Source organism: Nansenia antarctica (genome assembly GCF_963989245.1).
Source record: "Nansenia antarctica genome assembly, chromosome: 1".
Lineage (NCBI taxonomy): Eukaryota > Metazoa > Chordata > Actinopteri > Argentiniformes > Microstomatidae > Nansenia > Nansenia antarctica.
The window spans coordinates 64,411,831-64,431,933 of record NC_137674.1 but is presented as its reverse complement, the minus strand read 5'-3'; the positions used below and the strand labels follow the sequence as shown (position 1 = coordinate 64,431,933).

Below are 20,103 nucleotides of genomic sequence, written 5' to 3'. Positions count from 1 at the left end.
CGCACACACACACACACACACACACACACACACATCCCCTCACTCCCTGCGTGTCCTGTCGTCCTACAGAAGCTGTACAAGGTCCTGAGTGAGGTGAAGCTGGAGGTGGAGACGGTGATCAAGACGGGCCGCCAGATCGTCCAGAAACAACAGACAGACAACCCCAAGAGCATGGACGAACAACTGACTGCTCTCAAACTGCTGTACAACGACCTGGGAGCACAGGTAACACACACACACACACACACACACACAAACACTCACACACACAACTGACCGCTCTCAAACTACTGTACAACGACCTGGGAGCACAGGTAGCACAGGTAACACACACACACACACACACACACACACACACACACAATGACCTGGGAGCACAGGTAACACACTCACACTCACACACACACACACACACACACACACACACACACACACTCACAGCTATCAGTAATTGTACCTAACCTCCTAAAACACACCGCAAGCGTCAACCTCAGCAGCGTGTGTGCGTTTCATTTCGGCGCCTAGAGATTAGGACTGTGCCGCGTTGTTCAGCATGGTTTTAGAACAGATTCGATTCAGCTTTATTGTCATTGACATATAAAGTACAAGTACTAAGACAACTTGTTGGTACTACGCTACCTAAAAATGCCATTGGACGCAAAAAAAACACAATTTCCTCAGTAGTTTATTCCTTCATTCATGTTGTATTTATGGCTGGTCTAAACCAAACACAACTCACCACATCCAAACCTCTTCTTCTTCTTCTTCTTCTTCTTCTTCTTCTCTCCCCAGGTGACAGAGGGAAAGCAGGACCTGGAGAAGGCTCTGACCCTGTCCCAGAGGCTCCAGAAGGAGAGCGCCGCCCTAGAGGAGTGGCTGACCACCAACCAGACTCTCCTGCAGCAGAAGAACTCCTCTGGAGATATGCCTGCCGACATCGACGCCGAGATCGCCTGGGCCAATGTGAGTCCCCTGTGTGTGTGTGTGGGTGGGTGGGTGTGTACATGGTGTGAGTTTGCTTGTGTTTGTCTCTCTCTTAAGGACTTCGTGTAGGAGCCGGTATTGTTAGGTTGTTACTTTGCAGTTGCGTGCGTGTGTGTAAAACCTGAGTGTATAATTCAGTTTTTCCCGATATCTGTAACTTTCCAGTTCACACGTGTGTGTGTAATGTTTGGGTTTGTGTGTAATACTTGCATATGTGTGTGTGTGTACATAACACGTGTGTCCTATGTGTGTGTGTGTGTGTGTCCCCTCCCCCAGGGCCTGTTGAAGGAGTCGGAGCGGCGCAAGGCGGACCTGGCCGTGCTGACAGAGACCAGCGCCGGGCTGCAGGGCCTGGTGGAGGGGAGCGAGGGCCCGCTGGAGGACAGGCTGGGGGGGCTCAACGAGGGCTGGGGCCGCGTGCGGACCTGGACCGAGGACTGGCTCAGCACCGTCCTGGTGGGTTATCAGTAACCCTAGAAACACAATACACTAGACTGGTGGATATCCCTGTCGGTTACAGTACACGACAGCCCGATTACTTGATAATTGTGTGGTTGATAATAACACATTCTCTTCCGTTCTGTTCTGTCTTCCGTTGCTATGCTATGCTATGTTTATTTCTGTGCTCACTGACGCACCCAGCGGTGCCTCTCTCTATTTCTTTATTTTCCTCCCTCTCTCCCTCACCTTGACCACCCTCTCTCTCTCGTGCTCAGAGCCACCAGAACGAGGTGGAGATCTTTGACGAGAACCTGGCTCACATCAGCACCTGGCTGTACCAGACCCAGATCCACCTGGACGAGACCGAGAGACTGGCTCCCCCGGAGAGAGAGAGGGTGGTCAAGGTGAGGGAGGGAGGCAGGGGGAGAGGGACGGAGGCAGGGGGAGGGGGGAGCGAGGGGGAGGGAGAGAGAGGGGGAGAAAGAGAGAGAAACATACAGACAGACAGAGACAGAAATATGTTTGACTAAGTTGACTAAGTGTTGTGTCCAGACCCTGCTAGAGGAGCTGGAGGACATCAGCCAGCGTGTGGACAGTGTGAGGGACCAGGCCATCATCCTGATGACCAGCCGCGGCCCCGCCTGCAGAGACGTGGTGGAGCCCAAACTGGCTGAGCTCAACCGCAACTTCGACAAGGTCTCCCAGCACATCAAGTCTGCCAAGGTACACACACACCAGTGTTTCCTCCAGGATTTTTCACATTAGTGGCGGAGTGTTCTTTTTTCGCGCGCGTAGCGTATGCAACACGCACTGGCGCTCAATACAAAGACGTAATTTCACTGAAAAATAGAGGGTGGCAACATAAAAAAAATATGTGCCCTGTTTACCCGTACCTCCGCCGTTCTGTTCGTGGTGATTTGGGAGGCAATAGATTATTTTTGCCCCGTGCATATTGCCCTGTAATTAGACCACGCGACCACAGCTCCGTTGTGTCTCTTATTGTCCAAATGTTCCCTGAATTTTAGCTGCATGTTTTTCCAGCATGTAAATCCGTTGTCAATAAAAATTCGACTCCCCTTCTTTCCCCCTGCCAATACTGTGTCGTTTGTGACATTTACCAACGTTTATGCTATCAATAGTTCGAAGCTAGCGTTAGATGCGAGGCTGCTCGGGAACATTATTTATTTCACAAAATAGCCTGATTTAGTTGACCATGAACATCAGAGACTAGACTACATTACGAATGTTCATTTAAAATACTCTATAGTGAGCACTGGTATAAGAACATGAACCAGAGAACAGCAGTAAATGCAAGAACCCAAGGTCGTCGCTGATGATGTTACATTTTCGATTAGGATACGCTTACGGGATTAAAGGGACGGGCGACGGGCGAAGAGAGAGGGAAGGGATTTCCAGAAATCCAAATGTCCCGCTAAATTCGGACCAATCACAAAACTGTTTTGCAAGCGCGAGGTTAATTGCAACATTGTAACATATTGTAACTTACTACATCCTAAATCGGAACGAAATGTAGGTCTGAAAGCGGCCTAAACTAGCTTCAATCTGATTTTTTTCTGTTCTCCGGTCATAAAGTGGACTGAATCAATTAGTGGCGGAGAAAATGTATTCGTGGCGGCCCGCCACGAATAAATGCATATAGAGGAAACACGGCACACATTCACACACACACACACACACACACACACACACACACACACACACACACACACACTCCATCCCAGAACACACACAGACACACACACCATCCCAGTACACACTATGTTGAAACCATTCCATTTTCCGTTCCAATGTATTAGAATGAGCCCGTCCTTTGATTTCTACCTCCACCAGCCTCTCCCTGACTCCCAGCACCTTCCCCCACCATACCAGCACATCAAATCAAACCGTCTTGTCTTATCTCTTTGTCTAATATGCTGGTGAATGAATAGCACCCCCCCCCCCCACCCTGCAGGAAAACAAATTACATCAACCTTGATTGTGTGTCTAATAAAGCATCTGGATTAAGTACCATTATTGCCCTAAGCGCAGTGTTACCACATTGATTATGCTAAGCTAATTCAAAGCGATAACAGCCCAATTGTGTTGGGTGTTTAACTTTTTTTTTCTATCTACTCTTTTAAACATTTACAATGTTTTAATTGGGCTCTAAACGATGTCTTATCTCTGCTTGTTTACTCCTAGATGTCTACCAGTCTGGAGCCAGGGAGCGTGGAGGTGAACCAGGAGGTCCCTCAGGAGGTCACCCAGGCCCAGGGCCAGGAGGGCAGGCAGGCAGGAGGGGCCCGGAGCCCTGGCCAGCTGCAGGACCTCCAGGGGGAGCTACAGGCCACACTCAGAGCCCTGGAGCACCAGCAGGAGCCCACACACACCCTGGATGATGACAAGGTACACACACACACACACACACACACACACACACACACTGAAGTGGCTAATCCCCGTCTCCTACTTCCATTTAGCCACTGAGGTTATGGTGAATGGTATTCCGACACACACTCCTTTGAAAGCACTCTCAGACTTGTAGTTTATCAAAAAAGAAAATAATTAATTAAACTAAACAAACTCGGGTTGACTTTCCGTGCAATAAATCCTGTGAGATAAATCCTGTGCGATATGCTGTGCGATTGAAAACATTATGAGCTCCACCATAACCTAGCAAACACACATTTTGATCACCTATATAAAGCCATCCCCAATTAGCTCAGTTACCTCATCAGGTAGATGACCAATCCTTACATCCTTAAAGGTACATATATGACAAAATCAAAAAGGTAAACAAAACATTCGTAAACATATTTCATAATATTCAATACAAAATAAACACAAAATATCTCATAATAGATTTTCTTACTTAGCCTTAATATGGCTCCAACACACACACACACACACACACCCTGGATTATGACAAGGTGTACACACACACACACACACACACACACACACACACACACACACACACACACACACACACACACACACACACAGGCGCCACTGAAAGAGTCTCTAAAACTCTTCACTGTCTAGATATGATTGCTATGGCTAGCTATATGATTGGTCTAATAAAACGACAGACTACAGTATGAACTTTATAAGGTGTATAAACCCGTCATAGATAAGTGTGATTTGATTGGTCAGCCCGAGTCGTGTCAAGTCGGTGTTATCAAGTTTTTTATAACACACGGTGTTGGGCAGATAGACAGAGCCAATCAGAGTGGCCCACACCAAGGTCGTTGTGGCATTTCAGGGAGTGAAGTGTTCTAGTATTTACTCTGTTTGTTTTATTTACGCCTCTGGAGCCTCGAGTCGTCTCTCTCCGTAGAAGGAAGGAATCAAGCGAAATCTCTTAAAAGGTGTTTCTTGTTGATACAGAAAAAGCCTCTTAGAGTTATAGGTTTTCATCCTCTCTGCTGCTTTTTTTTACTACATTAACATGGTTTAGTGGCTGGAAGGAATCCAAAATGGTGTGAACTATTGTGTGTGTGTGTGTGCGTGAGCTTGTGCACACATGCGTTTACGTGTGTGCGCTTGCGCGCGTGCGTGTGTGTGTATGTGTGTGCGTCTGTGTATGTGCGCGTGTGTTTACATGTGTGTGTTAACGTGTGTGTGTGTGTGTCTGTGTCCTCCCTCAGATGGACGAGGAGAAAGCGGGGGTGGAGGAGCTGCTGAGGAGAGGAGAGGAGGAGCTGCTGCAGACGGAGGACGACACCCAGAGGGAGGAGCTACGACTGACCCTGCTACGCCTGCAAACCCAGTACACCACACAGAGGGTAGGACACACACACACACACACACACACACACACACACACACACACACAGAGAGAGACACACACACACACACACTACAGACCCAGTACACCACACAGAGGGTAGGACACACACACACACACACACACACACACACACACACACAGTAATACCTAAGATGCAACCTGCTTCTGTGGACTCACAGAGTTTAAAGGGAATATAGGCCTCCTCACAAGCTTGTCTTCCATACTTCAGTGTGTGGTGGTTTGTGTGTGTGTGTATGTGTGTGTGTGTGTATGTGTGTCCTACCCTCTGTGTGGTGTACTGGGTCTGTTGTGTGTGTGTGTGTGTGTGTGTGTGTGTGTGTGTGTCTCTCTCGTACCACTTCAGAGGTTGTTTTGAGAATCTTCAGGGCTGCTGGCCTTGGACACGTTCTTCCTATTTTCAGTGTGGATATATTCGAGTTCAGCCTTGGGGTTAGGGTGTGTGTAGGCATGTGTGTCTGCATTTGAATTTTGTAAGTGAATACCTATGACCTTCGACCACCTCCGTCGTAAGTTAAACTTTTCATGAGAAACACTTGAAGCCACAGACAGTCACAGTGTTAGAGAAACAAAGGCAACAAGTTGTTAGTGACATCTGAAGCGGTGGGTCTTTAGTCAATAGCGTGTGTGTGTGTGTGTGTGTGTGTGTGTGCGTGCACGCATGTCTGTGTGTGTGACCGTGTGTATGTGTGTGTTTGTGTGTGTGTATGTATGTCTGTGTGTATCTATGTGTGTCTGTCCATACCCGCGCGAGTGTGTGTGTGTGTGCGTGCGTGCACGTGTATGTCTGTGTGTCTGTCCCTGCCCGTGTGTGTATGTCTGTGTGTCTGTGTCTGTCCCTGCCCGTGTGTGTTTGTGTGTCTGTCCCTCCCTGTGCGTGTGTGTATGTCTTTGTGTGTGCGTGTCTGTGCGTGTCTGTGTCTGTGTGTGTGTCTGGGTCTGTGTGTGTGTCTGGGTCTGTGTCTGTGTCTGTGTCTGTGTGCGTGTGTGCGCGTGTGCGCATGTGTGTCTAAACCCCTCTCTGGTCTGTGCTGTAGGAGCTGCGGGTGCTGAGGAGCAGACAGGCAGGAGAGGTCTCCATGGACTCCTCATCCTCCTCCTACAGCTTCACAGAGCAGAGATCTGAGCTCTCAGGAGAGGTCTGTCCACAGTTGACTGTTACATGCTTTCATCTATAATCTACATCTATATATATATATATTTAATATATACCAGTGACATAGTTGTGTTTTCATGCGACAATCATTGAATTTGAGTCTTCACTCGCAGGTACATGCAAAGGGGTACAGTTTATTATAATGATGTAATACCATCTTTCCCCCAGCTGATGGAGCCAGAGGAGATGGAGCCTGGCATCAGTCCCTGTGACTACCTGTTGGACATCAACAAGGTCCTGCTGGCGATGGCCGACAACGAACTGCTGCTCAACTCCTCCGAGCTCAGCAGCGGGCTCTACGAAGACTTCTCGACACAAGAGGATACACTGAGGGTGAGAGAGAGGGGGGTAGGAAAGAAGGGAGGAGGGAGGGAGAGGGAGGGAGAAAGGGACGGTGAGAGGTGGGTGTGGAGGGAGGGAAGAAGGACGAGAGAAAGAAAAAAAGAAAGACCTCTGACAACTTTCCCTCTCTCTTTATCCTCTTCCCTCCCTCTTCTCCCTCTCCCTCTCTCTCCTCCCCCTTCCTTCTCCCCCTCTCACCCCCCCCCCTCTCTCAGGGTATAAAGGAGAGTCTGGAGCGCGTGGGTGACCAGGTGGCCGTGATCCACGAGCGTCAGCCCGACGCCATGCTGGAGGCGTCCCAGAGCGAGGTGGCGCAGGTGGGAGACGCCCTCACTCAGCTCAACGCAGAGTGGGACCGCCTCAACCGCATGTACAACGACCGCAAAGGGTGGGTGGATGTCGCCGTGACAACGTTGTGTTAGTAGTGTTGTTTACTACAGCTCACACACAGACAAGCGTGACGGTGTGTCACTCACAGACACAGACAGAGAGGAGTCAGCTCTCCACTGACTGGTGAGCGAGTGTTGTGGTTGGTAGAGCATGGGTGCTCGCTTAGGTTGTGGGTTCGATTCCTGCTGGGACCGTGTATACTGAAAAAATGGATTCACTCACTGTCACTTTGGATAAAAGCGTCAGCTAAATGGCGTTTATTATTATTATTATTATTGTTATTATGTTAAGTTTGTGTATGTCAGCTATCAGATACGGAGGAGACAGACAGGAGGGAGAGTTCTGCCAAGGCATGTCACCAAGCCCTCAGCACACACACAGACGCACACACACACACAGACGCACACACACGCACACACACACACGCACACGCACACACACACACACACACACACACACACACACACACACACACACACACACACACACACACACTGATCAGCCCAAGCCAAGGTGACTAAGATCTTACACAGGAATACACATACACACGCACAGACTCATGCACGCATACACACACACACACACACACACACACACACACACACACCAAGGCCAAACTCAGTTTACATGCATGCAGAGAACATACCATGTCGAAGGCCAGCAGCCCTCCAGATTCTCAAACAGATCTGGTAGAAATAACCACATGTCCCCTACTGGGATAATAACTCTGACCTGACCTGACTTGACAGCTGGACCGTGAGCACCGTAGTCAAACTAAGCAGAAGGACGACATACGAGGTAACAGCACTCAATAGAATAATATCTCGCATTAATAATCACCTCCAGCCCCCATGACAAATTACATTCTGGTTATTATTCATACGGCAGGTTAAACTAGACCGCAGCTAATTTGATCTCTGGAACGAGCTCGCATCGGCATTCCGCCAAAGGCGTTCTCAAGTGGGAGTAGTAGCAGCGGCTAAGGTTGCTGAAAAAAACAACCAAATGGATCAAAGATGACCCTGTGCTTTTTTTCAACCCTGTGTGGGTTGTGTTCTGTCTCTCTCTGCGCCCAGGGCGTCCGCTGGTTCAGCCGTGTTTACGGCTATGTTATCTGAGTGTCCCTGCGGTCCTGACACATTCACTGGTGGTTAATGGAGGTCAGGGTTGGGATGGGGGGGTGGGGGGGGTGGGGGGGGTGAGGAGTTTTTGTTTTCCTTTTCTCCTTATCGGAAGATGTGGGAAATTCCCGGTGGAGGAACCCTGTGTACCTCGGGAGAGAACCTAATAATTTCTGCACGTTCAACAGAGACTGCCCGGCAACAGAGTCTAGTAACCAACACCCACTGACGGAATGATTCATTGGTTGTTGTTTTGTTTTTAAAACACTGATGGAAATATTCATGTTGTTTTTCCAGTGTAATCAGCGTGAACGGGTGTTGTTTGACATTTAGCTTTTCTTTTTTTTTCTTTTTTCTTTTAACTGCTGCTTGAGTTTGAATTGCAAATTGCTGCTCCTTTAATGAAGCACTTCAAAGGATTAAACATACTTGATTTGATGTTTCTGCAGGTCAATGGTTGAATTGTTAATCTGTGTGCGTGTGCACGCACACATTGGCGTCGGTAAAGATGCTGACCCTATGCCACTTATCTTGTAAAGATCAAACGACACCAGTTCTCAACAGCCATTTTCTGCCTCTTAACAATTCTTGTGCTGTGTTAATGCAGAGTGCCTGATTAGAATGCTTGATTGAAAGTGCAAATGTCCTACTTCTGAAATGCGTTGGTCCTGATTCATTCATTTTGACACAAGACAAAAGAGCACTCTAGAGAGTGTATCCCTGCGGTCGGTCCTATGTCCAGGATCATTGAACAGTTTTCACAGCCCGTGTCATGTCATAGCCCTGGGCTATAAAACTCAAGTGTGAAAAGCCCTTGAAGCACTTGTGAAACAAGCTGGAATGAAAGATAGTTCAGTCACACTACACGTAATTGCTGGGAGCATTGCCAGATAGATGAATGTTAATGTTAATGGTAATGTTAGTGTGTGTGTGTGTGTGTGTGTGTGTCTGTGTGTTTGTGTGTGTGTGTGTCTGTGTGTCTGTGTCTGTGTGTATGTCTGTGTGTGTGTGTGTGTGTGTGTGTGTGTGTTGCGCGCGTCTGCGCACGGGTGTCGGTTTTGCAAAACAAAATATGTGCATGTGTGTGTGGGCGTAAATGCATGCGTGTCCAGCTGAGACATGAAACAAGTAATTGCCAAAGGTCCGATTCTCATAAAGTGAACTCCTGGATTGTATGAACCTGGGCGCTACTTTATGTGTACTGTATATGTACTGAGGCGTGCTCTGTGCTGCCCCCTGGTGGTAGGAGTTTTGACCGCGCGGTGGAGGAGTGGAGGCAGTTCCACTGTGACATGAAGGACCTGGGCCAGTGGCTGAGTGACACGGAGCACGTCCTCTCAGAGGGGACCGACAGACAGCTGGACCTGGACACGGCCAGAACACACCAGGAGGTGAGGCACAGAGTGTGTGTGTGTGTGTGTGTGTGTGTGTGTGTGTGTGTGTGTGTGTGTGAGAGAGTGAGTGAGTGAGTGAGAAGGTCTGTTGTGTGTGTGTGTGTGTGTGTGTGTGTGTGTGTGTATGTGAGAGTGAGTGAGTGAGAAGGTCTGTTGAGCTTGTGTGTGTGTGTGTGTATGAGAGGTGAGAGAGAGAGTGCTGCTGAGCTTGTGTGTGTCCTTGTGCGTGTGCGTGCGTGTGTGCGCATGCGTGTGTGCATGAGAGAGGGAGTGGGAAGGACTGTTGAGCTTGTGTGTGTGTGTGTGTGTGTGTGTGTGTGTGTGTGAGAGAGAGTGGGACCGTTGAGCTAAGCGTGTGCGTGTGTGTTCTGAAAACCAGGTTTTGATTGAAGGCTGCCTTTGACTACGGCTCAGGAGTTGTTTGGCCCTCATCACCTTCAGAGTATTATTATTATAATATGCTAAATGTATGATGCACAGTAAAAGACGCCTCAGCACCAGTCAAACAGTCGCTAGCTGAGAGCATCACAACATTATGTTTATTTCTGGAAAAAAAACACATCATCTCCTTCTGAACATGATCAGAGAAACTGCAGCAATGTTTACATTCGTGCTGATTGATGCAGCTGGTGGCTTTTGATGTCAAAACTTTTTTTAATTTATCATCAAGCTCAATAAACCTTCAAAAACAGGCGTAGTTAATTAGAATAGCTCTTGTTCCACTTTTTGAGAGAGAGGGAGGAGGGAGGGGGTTGGGGGGAGTCTGTTCTAATGTTTGAATGCTAACACACCAGCCTTCCTCCCTATGGAGTAGAGTTCCTTAGAGGCCTGACATTGACAACCACCACCACCACCACCACCGCCCACGCTAACATCATCACGCTAACGCTAGGCTAGCTCCCTCGTTCTCATGCTCATTAGTAGGATGAGTCCCCCTGCTCATCAAGAGTCTGCGGGGGAGACCGGAGGATGTGAATGGAGTGATCAACTCGCTTGGCTGTCTCTGGACCGGACAGTTTGGCATGTCCCAGTGGACATCTCTGTCTCAGCCATCCTGACTCTGAACTCCTGACTCCTTCACGCTGAACTCCTAATGCAGATGAACTTCGCCGATTGACAAACCGAATGTGCCCTGACTGCATTAAGTCATTCACATGTTTTCAAGTCGTATTTCCTTAACTATTGCCCTTCCCTGCCTGTGGTTTCCAGTCAACACTATACAGTAGCTGTATGGTTGTCTTCTCCACTTGTGCACTTGTTCACTTGCGCACTTACTCGCACACTCTCCCACTAGGCACCCTTGTAACCTAGTATGGATCTGTGAGCCGCCCCTCTCTCCTCTTTCTCTCCTCTCTATAGGAGCTGGAGGAAGGCCTTGTCAGTCACCAGGCTGTCCTAGCGGGTTTGTCCCAGACCGGGGAGAGGATCATCGGGCAGCTGTCCGGCCCTGACGGACCCCTCCTGGAGGACAAGCTGGCAGCCCTGGGCCAGCGCTGGAGGGCTGTGCAGAGACGGGTCCTGGACAGGCAGCGCAGGTAACCACCCCGACGCAACAGGAAATTATGTCGGTCGTCATGGAAACGGGATGGAAATGGAGGGGGGGGGGAGTTGGTTTTTCTATATGCCCATACTATCAAGTGAAAAGGGTCTTATCTGGTCTTGCTCGATGAGCAAGTGAAGAAAAAAAATAAAATGGTCTTGTTCGATGAGCCAGTACATTGGCTAGGGGATAAGGAAGACATTTAGGATCCTACATTTGAATGTGGTGCCAAACGGAATTGGACAGACCCTGTTGAATATTTTCGGTTAGCTCACCAAGAAGCAGCTAGATAGATTGTTTCTTTTCCTTCACACATTACGTGTATGTATCTGTGTATACTGGGGTATAATACATTTGTCCTTATCCAATGGTTAAACTGTAACTAAATGTGGGACTATTTTCTCCACCAATGTCCTAGGAGGTAATGATATCAGCATGGTCGATCTGTATACAAATGTAATATAAATGTAAATGTTAGGATTAGGCTTGTCTAGGGAAATTGAGATTTTAATCGCTGTCTCTCTCTCTCTCTGCGTGTGTATTTGTGTGTGTGTGTGTCTCTCTTTCTCTCTGCCTCTGTGTGTGTGTGTGTGTGTGTGTGTGTGTGTGTGTGTGTGTGTGTGTGTGTCTCTGTGTGTCTCTGTGTGTGTGTGTGTGTGTGTGTGTGTGTGTGTGTGTCTATCTCTCTCTGTGTAGACTGTCTGGAGGTGACCCTGCTCTCTCAGACCTGGTGAGGCGCAGTGGAGACCTAGCTGTGTGGCTGGGTCAGGCTGAGTGTGCTGTGAGCTCCCTGCCCACCCCCGCTACCGACAAGAACCTCAAGGAACTCAAGGTGAGGACAACGTCATAATAATAATAATATATATATGCCATTTAGCTGACTCTTTTATCAAAGCGACTTACATTGTAGTGAGTGCATACGTTTGTCAGTATATATGGTCCCAGCAGGAATTGAACCCCGAAACCTAAGCGTTGTTAGCGCCAAGCGTTGAACCAACTGAGCTCAACTGAATTCACCGGTCCCCCCATCCACCGCACAGTGTGGAAATACCCGCTTTTTTAAAGCTAAATTCAAAGCCTAAGAGTTCAAAGTTCAAAGGTTAAGAGGGGTAAAGTTGTGGTTTTGTGTCCTGTCTGTATAGGCCCTGGCGGAGGAGGTGGATACCCAGAACGAGCGTCTCAGTTGGCTGAACAAGAACGCCCCTCACATCCTGGCCAATCCGAGCGTGGGCCTGCAGGAGAGGGACCAACACGTGAGCAAACTCCGGACCATCAACCTCAGCTGGAGCAAGGTGACCTACACTCTGTTATTGTTGACCGTGTCTGACCAGAACTCAAAACCTGCTAGAATTCGAATACTCATCTCTCTCTCTCTCTCTCTCTCTCTCTCTCTCTCTCTCTCTCTCTCTCTCTCTCTCTCTCTCTCTCTCTCTCCCTCACCCTCATCTCTCCTTCCATTCCCTCTTTTCTCTCTCTCTCTCTCTCTCGCTCTCTCTCTCTCCCTCCCTCCACCCCCCTCTTTCTCTCTCTCTGTCTCTCTCTCTCTCCTCTCTACCTCCCACCCTCCCCTTCTATCTCCCTCCCTCCCCAAGGTGACTCGTGAGTTGTTAGAGAAGGTGGGTGAGGTGGAGGGGAACCTCCAGAGCCATGCTCAGTTCCAGGACAAAATGAGCCGACTGAGCGACTGGGTTCAGGAGACACACCGGAGCCTCGGTGGGAGAGGTGTCAGCCCGGCTGAGAGCCAAGTAATACACACACACACACACACACACACACACACACACACACACACACACGAATGACCCTCAGCGTTAATTACCAGCAAAAGTGGTCAATTTATCACGTCAGACACACACCAGACGCACGCACACACAGACACACACACACACACACACACACACACACACACACACACACACACACACACACACACACACACACACACACATACACACACACACAGACAAACAACCCTCAGCATGAATTACCAGTGGAAGTGGTCAATTTATCACTTCCCACATGCACACACACACACACACACACACACACACACACACACACACACACACACACACACACACACACACACACAAACTTCATACCCTGGGACCGTATACCCAGAAACGATTTTATTCCTGTTTACATTTATGTGGTGTGTGTTTCTTTGGACTGTAACTGAGGTGTCTGTCTCTCTGTGTCCTGCAGGTTCTAGAGGCGTCCATGAGGGGGCGCAAGAGAGAGCTGGAGGAGCTGCTGGCTCACTCTATAGACCTGCAGAGACGACAGCAACTCCTGCCCCAGGAGAAGGTAATACTGAACTATACTATACTGTATAATACTCAACTATACTGTACAATACTCAACTATACTGTACAATACTGTATAATACTCAACTATACTGTACATTACTGTATAATACTCAACTATACTGTACAATACTATATAATACTCAACTATACTGTACATTACTGCATAATACTCAACTATACTGTACATTACTGTATAATACTCAACTATACTGTACATTACTGTATAATACTCAACTATAGTGTACACTACTGTATACTACTCAACTATACTGTACAATACTGTAATACTCAACTATACTGTACAATATTATATAATACTCAACTGTACTGTACCTCATACTGCACAATACTGTACCTCATAATAGACAATACTCATACCTCATACATAATTTCAGTTAGCAAAAACACCATCAACATTGAATGGACAGAGATACAGTTGATACAGTTCCACTACACTGTACACACAATAGGAAACAGTGTTTGGTTAAAGTCTAATAGGATATCCATGTTGTGTGTTTGTAACTGTGTGGCTCTCCTGCCCCCCCTGTGGTCAGAGTAAGGTAGAGCAGCTGGCGGCTGACTGGAAGGCCCTGGACGGCAGACTCAAGGAGTCGCCACAGCAACCCGTGTTGCCGTGGACGACGCATCACGTCGTCCAGCATCAACAGCTCGGTACTGGAGATTAATAATAATAATAATAATAATAATAATAATAATCAAAATCATCCCCATAACCCTAACCTTAATATAATTTAAAAGAATAGTACAATAATAATAACAAATAATAAAATAATAATCAGCATTGGAATCAACACTTAGAGGCGACTTGACAGTCTTCAACCATCACAACTGTCTCCTCTTTATCCGTTCCCTCTCCTTCCCCCACCCCCCCCTCGACTCACTCCCTACCCCTTACCCCACCACCCCCACCCCTCACCCCTTCTCTCTCTCTCTCTCCTCCCTCTCTCTCCCCTCACCCCTCACCCCTCACCCCTCCACCCCCCACCACCCCACCCAGTCTCCTCGGTCCCGTCAGCGGTGCAGATGGCCAGTCTCCTGAGCGAGGACCCCAACCACCAGACCCCCCGCAGCCCTGAGCTGGTGGCCCCCACGGACCTGAACGAGACGGCCACGGAGCTGGCGGACTGGCTGCTGCTCATCACACAGATGCTCAAGTCTAACATCGTCACTGTGGGAGACACGGAGGAGATACGCACCACCATGGGACGCCTGCAGGTGTGTGTGTGTGTCTGTGTCTGTGTGTGTCTGTGTGTGTGTGTGTGTGTGTGTGTGTGTGTGTGTGCATGTGCATGTGTGTGGATTGGAACGGGGAGGAGGAAAGTGTGTGCGTGTGTGCGTGTGTGTGTGTGTGCGCGCGTGTGTGTGTGTGGAACGGGGAGCAGGAAAGTGTGTGTGTGTGTGTGTATGTGTGTGTGTGTGTGTTTGTCTGTGGCCTACAGTATGTTGGCTTTGAATTAGAGTGTGTGTAATGGACCGTGACTCTGACTCCCTTTGTGCAATGTGCAGATATAACATATGCCTCTGGTGTGTCTGCCTGCCTGCCTGTCTGTCTGTCTCTCTGTCTGCCTGTCTGTCTGTCTCTCTGTCTGCCTACTTGTCTATCTCTCTGTCTGTCTCTCTGTCTCTCTCTCTGTCTCTCTGCCTGTCTCTGTCTGTCTCTCTGTCTGCCTCTCTCTCTGCCTGTCTCTCTGCCTGTCTCTCTGCCTGTCTCTCTGTCTGTCTCTGCCTGTCTCTCTGCCTGTCTCTGTCTGTTTCTCTGCCTGTCTCTGTCTGTCTCTCTGTCTGTCTCTCTGCCTGTCTCTCTGCCTGTGTCTCTGCCTGTCTCTGTCTGTCTCTCTGTCTGTCTCTCTGCCTGTCTCTCTGCCTGTGTCTCTGCCTGTGTCTGTGGCTGTGTCTCTGCTTGTGTCTCTGCCTGTCTCTCTGCCTGTCTCTGTCTGTCTCTCTGTCTGTCTCTCTGCCTGTCTCTCTGCCTGTGTCTCTGCCTGTGTCTGTGGCTGTGTCTCTGCTTGTGTCTCTGCCTGTCTCTCTGCCTGTCTCTCTGCCTGTCTCTCTGCCTGTCTCTCTGCCTGTGTCTCTGTCCGTGTGTGTGTCTGTGTTGATCGTGTGTCTGTCCGTGTGTGTGTCCGTCCGTGTGTGGCCATCCGTGTGTGTGCATGTCCGTGTGTGGGTCCCTGTGTGTGTGTGTGTGTGTGTGTGTGTGTGTTCACATGTCCTTGTCTCTGCCAGACCACTAAGAGTGACCTGGAGCAGCGCCACCCCCAGTTAGAGGACATCTTCATGCTGGCCCAGAACATCAAGAACAAGACGTCCAACCTGGACGTACGGACCTCCATCACTGAGAAACGTACGTACACACACACACACACACAACACACACACACACACACACACACACACACACACACACACTCACACACACACACACACACACACAATGGGAAGTTGCCTGCCTACATGCTGAGAGAGAAGGGCAAATAGAGAGAAATGAAGGTATAATATACGGTAAGTTCTGTTTATTACAGAATGACTGACTTTACCCATTTTCTCTCTCTCTCTCTCCCTCTCTCCCTCCCTCTCTCTCTTTCTCCCTCTCTCCCTCCCTCTCTCCCTCCCTCTCTCTCTTTCTCCCTCTCTCTCTTTCTCTCGCCCTCTCGTTCTCTCTCCCTCTCTCCCTCTCCCCCCCCCCCCTGTAGTGGAGAAGGTTCGTAGCCAATGGGACAACACTCAACACGGCGTGGAGGCGCGTCTCCAGCAGCTGGACAACATGATTGGCCACAGCGACCAGTGGGAGGAGCAGAGGCAGGAGGTGAAGGCTCTGATTGGCCAGAACGAGGGGCGCCTGCACAGCCTGCTGCAGCTCTCCAGGGACCCCCTGACCAAGCAGCTGAGCGACAACAAGGTGAAACAGAGTGTGAACTTTCACCTTTTGACCCCATTGGATTCATTGGCCCAGATAGGGTTAATGACAGGCGGTCATGTTTCAGTTGACATTGAATCCTACTTTTGTAATGTCACCCTTTTTATAACTCAAAGTTTTTTTTTTGATGGAGACAGTTGCACTTCTCGCTGCAATACCCGTGTCCAACACTAGAGGGAGGCTGTGTCTGGTTTACTTACAGTGCAGGTGATGATTGTGAAGTGCTCATTCTGACACCTGCTCTGATTGCATAGTAATGATAAAGTTATTATTCAATTAGGGGGGTTCACGTATCTTCAGTAAACAAATAGAGAGAGATATCCTGAGGCAATCATAATAATAATCCTAGCTGATGGATGAAATGAGGATGCAATGAGGGTTTGAAATTACCGTCGTCAGGTTAAGAGAGAGAGAGAGAGTGAGAGAGAGCTTTTCTCCGTCGTAAAAGAAAACCGCATTTGGCTGGAATAATATCTAATAATATCTATATGTTGTTTTTGTTTGCTTGTTTACCTCTCCAGGTATTTCTGCAGGACCTGGGCAGGAGTCAGGTCACTGTGGCGTCCTTTAACGAGCTGTCCAATCAGCTGCTGCAGGAGTATCCCGCCGACGACACCAGGAGGATCAAAGAGGTCACGGACAAACACAACGGGGCCTGGAACAGCATCAACAACAGGTACACACACACACACACACTTACACACTCACACAAGTACACACACACACACACTTACACACTCACACACATGCACACGCACACACACGCAGACACACACGCATACGCACGCACGCACACACACACAGGCGCACACACAGGCACACACACACACACACACACACACACACACACACACACGCACGCATGCACATGCACACTCGCACACACACACACACACACACACACACACACACACACACACACTCTGCTGCCAGCTGTGACATGGCTCCAATCCTGTAATCCTGTCCTCGTTAATGATCTGACAGCCAGATCTCACGGGGGCTGATTGTCTGCTCCATACCTTATCGATCGGCTGTATCGACAAATAGACACATGTAATAATAATAATATCTTGGTTCCATATAGCGCAAACCTTCACAAACCCAAGGGCGCTTTACAGATTTGACAGAAAGAAAGTCAGACAGACACAACGGAAAAACACAGAGACAGCGACAAAACTAAACGAGGGGCCGAAGGCCTTGGTGAGTAGTAGTTGACTGTGGTCTCTCCTTGTCGGGGTGTGGTTGATTGGACCGACAGGGCGAGCGACCGGCAGGCCCAGCTGGACTCGGACCTGAAGGCCCTGCAGACGTCCCTGAAGGAGCTGGAGGGCTTCCTGAAGTGGCTGCAGGAGGCCGAGACCACCGTCAACGTCCTGGCCGACGCCTCCCAGAGGGAGGAGCTCTCCCAGGACTCCGCCCACGTCAAGGAGCTGAGAGGGCAACTGGAGGTAGGCCCCGCCCGGTTTGCCTTTTTTTGGCGTGCCTTTGCGCACGTGTGTGTGTGTGTGTGTGTTAAGCAGACGCATCAAGAAATGGTTGGACACGCGTCTACGTGGAGATGTATGGAGACGTATGGAGGAGAAGAAGGAGGTGTATACAGAGGAAGGTCGAAGTGTGTCCGTGTGTGTGTGTGTGGGCGTGAGTGTGTGTGTGTGTCATGTCGTTAGTTGGAAGGGTGTGTGTGTGCGTGCTTTTGGGAGTGTGTGGGTGTGAGTGTGTGTGTGTGGTTGGTTGGAAGGATGTGTGTGTGTGTGTGTGTGTGTGTGGGTGTGGAGGACAGGTGCCATCCTATTATCCTACTGTCATCCTTCATTAAGGAAGCCCTCAGCTTTAAAACAGAGGCTGATGTATGTGTGCACCCACTGTGAATTGTGGTTAGGCGTGTGTGTGTGTCTGTGGGGAGGCTGCACAGTGCTGTCGCCTGTTGCTCATTGATCTTTTTTCCGGTGCTATTTAGTTATTCTGTGTGTGTGTGTGTGTGTGTGTGTGTGTGTCTGTCTCTCTCTCTCTTGTCAGTTTGTCATTTACCTAGACCTTCCCTCAGGGGTCAGTTGACGCACATTGAATAAAAACCCCTCATTTTAGCATGTTTTTCTTCCTTTGACCTCGACAGGCAGCGAGGTCTGTAGAAACGTGGCGATGACAATCTCAACCTCACCACGGCGTCATTTTATTCTCCCACACGCTTCGCGGCCCGCTAACACATCCTTTCTCTGTGCAACAATACCTGTCTGTGTGAAAAGGGATCATCTGAAAGGGGGCATTGAGTGAGGTGTGTGTGTGTGTGTGTGTGTGTGTGACTGTGTGAGAGAAGAGAAAGAGAGAGAGAGTGTTTGTTTGTGTGTGTGCGTGCGTGCGCCGGCTGATATGTCCTTATTTCACCCCCCCCCCCCCCCCCCCCCCTTTCTCATTGTCCTGTAAGAACCTCAGTCTCCACTTCCACATCATCACAGCATGTGGTCTTAGACAAGGTCAAGCACCTTGGAATCCTTTATCTTCCATACAGCCCGGTTGGTGAAGTGCTCTTGTAAACTTCCAGCCTTCTGCCGCTGCCATTGTTGTTGACCATAGTTTCCGGGGTCCAAAATTCATGTCGAATTGACGTGTTTTCAAGGAGGCTTGGCTCATACAAGTCGCGTCAACTAACGGAACAATGGAGTCTGACTGAGAGTTTCAGAGTTTGAATGGCCCTGTTTTCTGTCCGTGGCCGTGAGGAAATTCAAAGGTCTGACGTTCAGAATGTACACAGTCTGTCTGGCTTCTCCTCCTCTGCTTCTCCCGCCTCTCCTTCTTCCTGTCTCTCTCTCTCTCTCTCTCTCTCTCTCTCTCTCTCTCTCTCTCTCTCTCTCTCTCTCTCTCTCTCTCTCTCTCTCTCTCTCTTTGTCTGTCTCTTCTTTTGGCACAGGCTGCTGGAGTGCACTCAGAGCTAAAGAGGAACTGGGTTAATGAAAGCGAGAGAGAGAGCGGAGGGGAGAGAGAGAGAGAGAGAAAGTGGAGGAAGCGGGAGAGAAGGAGGAGAAGAGACGGCAAATCACCTCCTCTCAGAATGTCTCTCTTTCTCTGCCGTGATCCAGAGTGAACCCCACAGGAAGCCAGTTCTCCATTAGTCTTTGTCACGCTGAGATGCTCTACACACACAGGGAAGAGGGCAGAGGACAGACACACGCACACACACACACACACACACACACGCACACAGCGGTGCAGACACACGTGTGCATGGACATACACACACGCATGCACACACACGCACACACACACACACACACACACACACACAGCGGTGCAGACACACGTGTGTGCATGGACATACACACACACGCATGCACACACACGCACACACGCACACACGCACACACAGTCAGACACACACACACACACACACACACAGTCAGACACACGCACACACACACACACACACACACACACACACGTGCACACAGTCAGACACACACACACACACACACACAGACACACACACACACACACACACACACACACACACACATATTTGGAGATGTAGCAGTAATGCTTTCTGAGAGTTCAAAGGTCACACTGCAGGAAGGGTACTTCTATCAGGCTCACTGCAGGAGCTCCAGCTGCTTTCACCTTGATATGGGCCTTTGTACAATGAAAAGCAACTGAAAGTGTGTGTGTGTGTGTCTGTGTGTGTGTGT

At 49.2% G+C, this 20,103-nt stretch overlaps 2 protein-coding genes across 2 annotated transcripts in view; both read left to right on the top strand.

Moving 5' to 3' along the window:
- Positions 1-12,782, top strand: part of LOC308152044 (utrophin-like) — a gene marked incomplete at its 3' end in the record, with an annotated part of 79,451 nt that extends 66,669 nt beyond the window's left edge. Inside the window, exons 35-49 of the mRNA XM_080524951.1 lie at positions 70-225; positions 793-963; positions 1,261-1,440; positions 1,701-1,829; positions 1,978-2,148; positions 3,628-3,831; positions 5,076-5,213; positions 6,274-6,375; positions 6,561-6,725; positions 6,950-7,122; positions 9,492-9,636; positions 10,999-11,174; positions 11,876-12,011; positions 12,322-12,466; positions 12,772-12,782. Coding sequence (XP_080381077.1) covers positions 70-225; positions 793-963; positions 1,261-1,440; positions 1,701-1,829; positions 1,978-2,148; positions 3,628-3,831; positions 5,076-5,213; positions 6,274-6,375; positions 6,561-6,725; positions 6,950-7,122; positions 9,492-9,636; positions 10,999-11,174; positions 11,876-12,011; positions 12,322-12,466; positions 12,772-12,782 — 2,202 coding nt within the window. The remainder of the gene's footprint in view (positions 1-69; positions 226-792; positions 964-1,260; positions 1,441-1,700; positions 1,830-1,977; positions 2,149-3,627; positions 3,832-5,075; positions 5,214-6,273; positions 6,376-6,560; positions 6,726-6,949; positions 7,123-9,491; positions 9,637-10,998; positions 11,175-11,875; positions 12,012-12,321; positions 12,467-12,771) is intronic.
- A 20-nt stretch (positions 12,783-12,802) lies between these two features.
- LOC308173179 (utrophin-like) overlaps positions 12,803-20,103 on the top strand; it is a gene marked incomplete at its 3' end in the record, with an annotated part of 97,169 nt that continues 89,868 nt past the window's right edge. The window contains 8 exon segments of the mRNA XM_080548170.1: positions 12,803-12,924; positions 13,385-13,486; positions 14,043-14,160; positions 14,507-14,724; positions 15,736-15,853; positions 16,203-16,408; positions 16,948-17,102; positions 17,685-17,874. Coding sequence (XP_080404296.1) covers positions 12,847-12,924; positions 13,385-13,486; positions 14,043-14,160; positions 14,507-14,724; positions 15,736-15,853; positions 16,203-16,408; positions 16,948-17,102; positions 17,685-17,874 — 1,185 coding nt within the window. The 5' untranslated portion in view covers positions 12,803-12,846.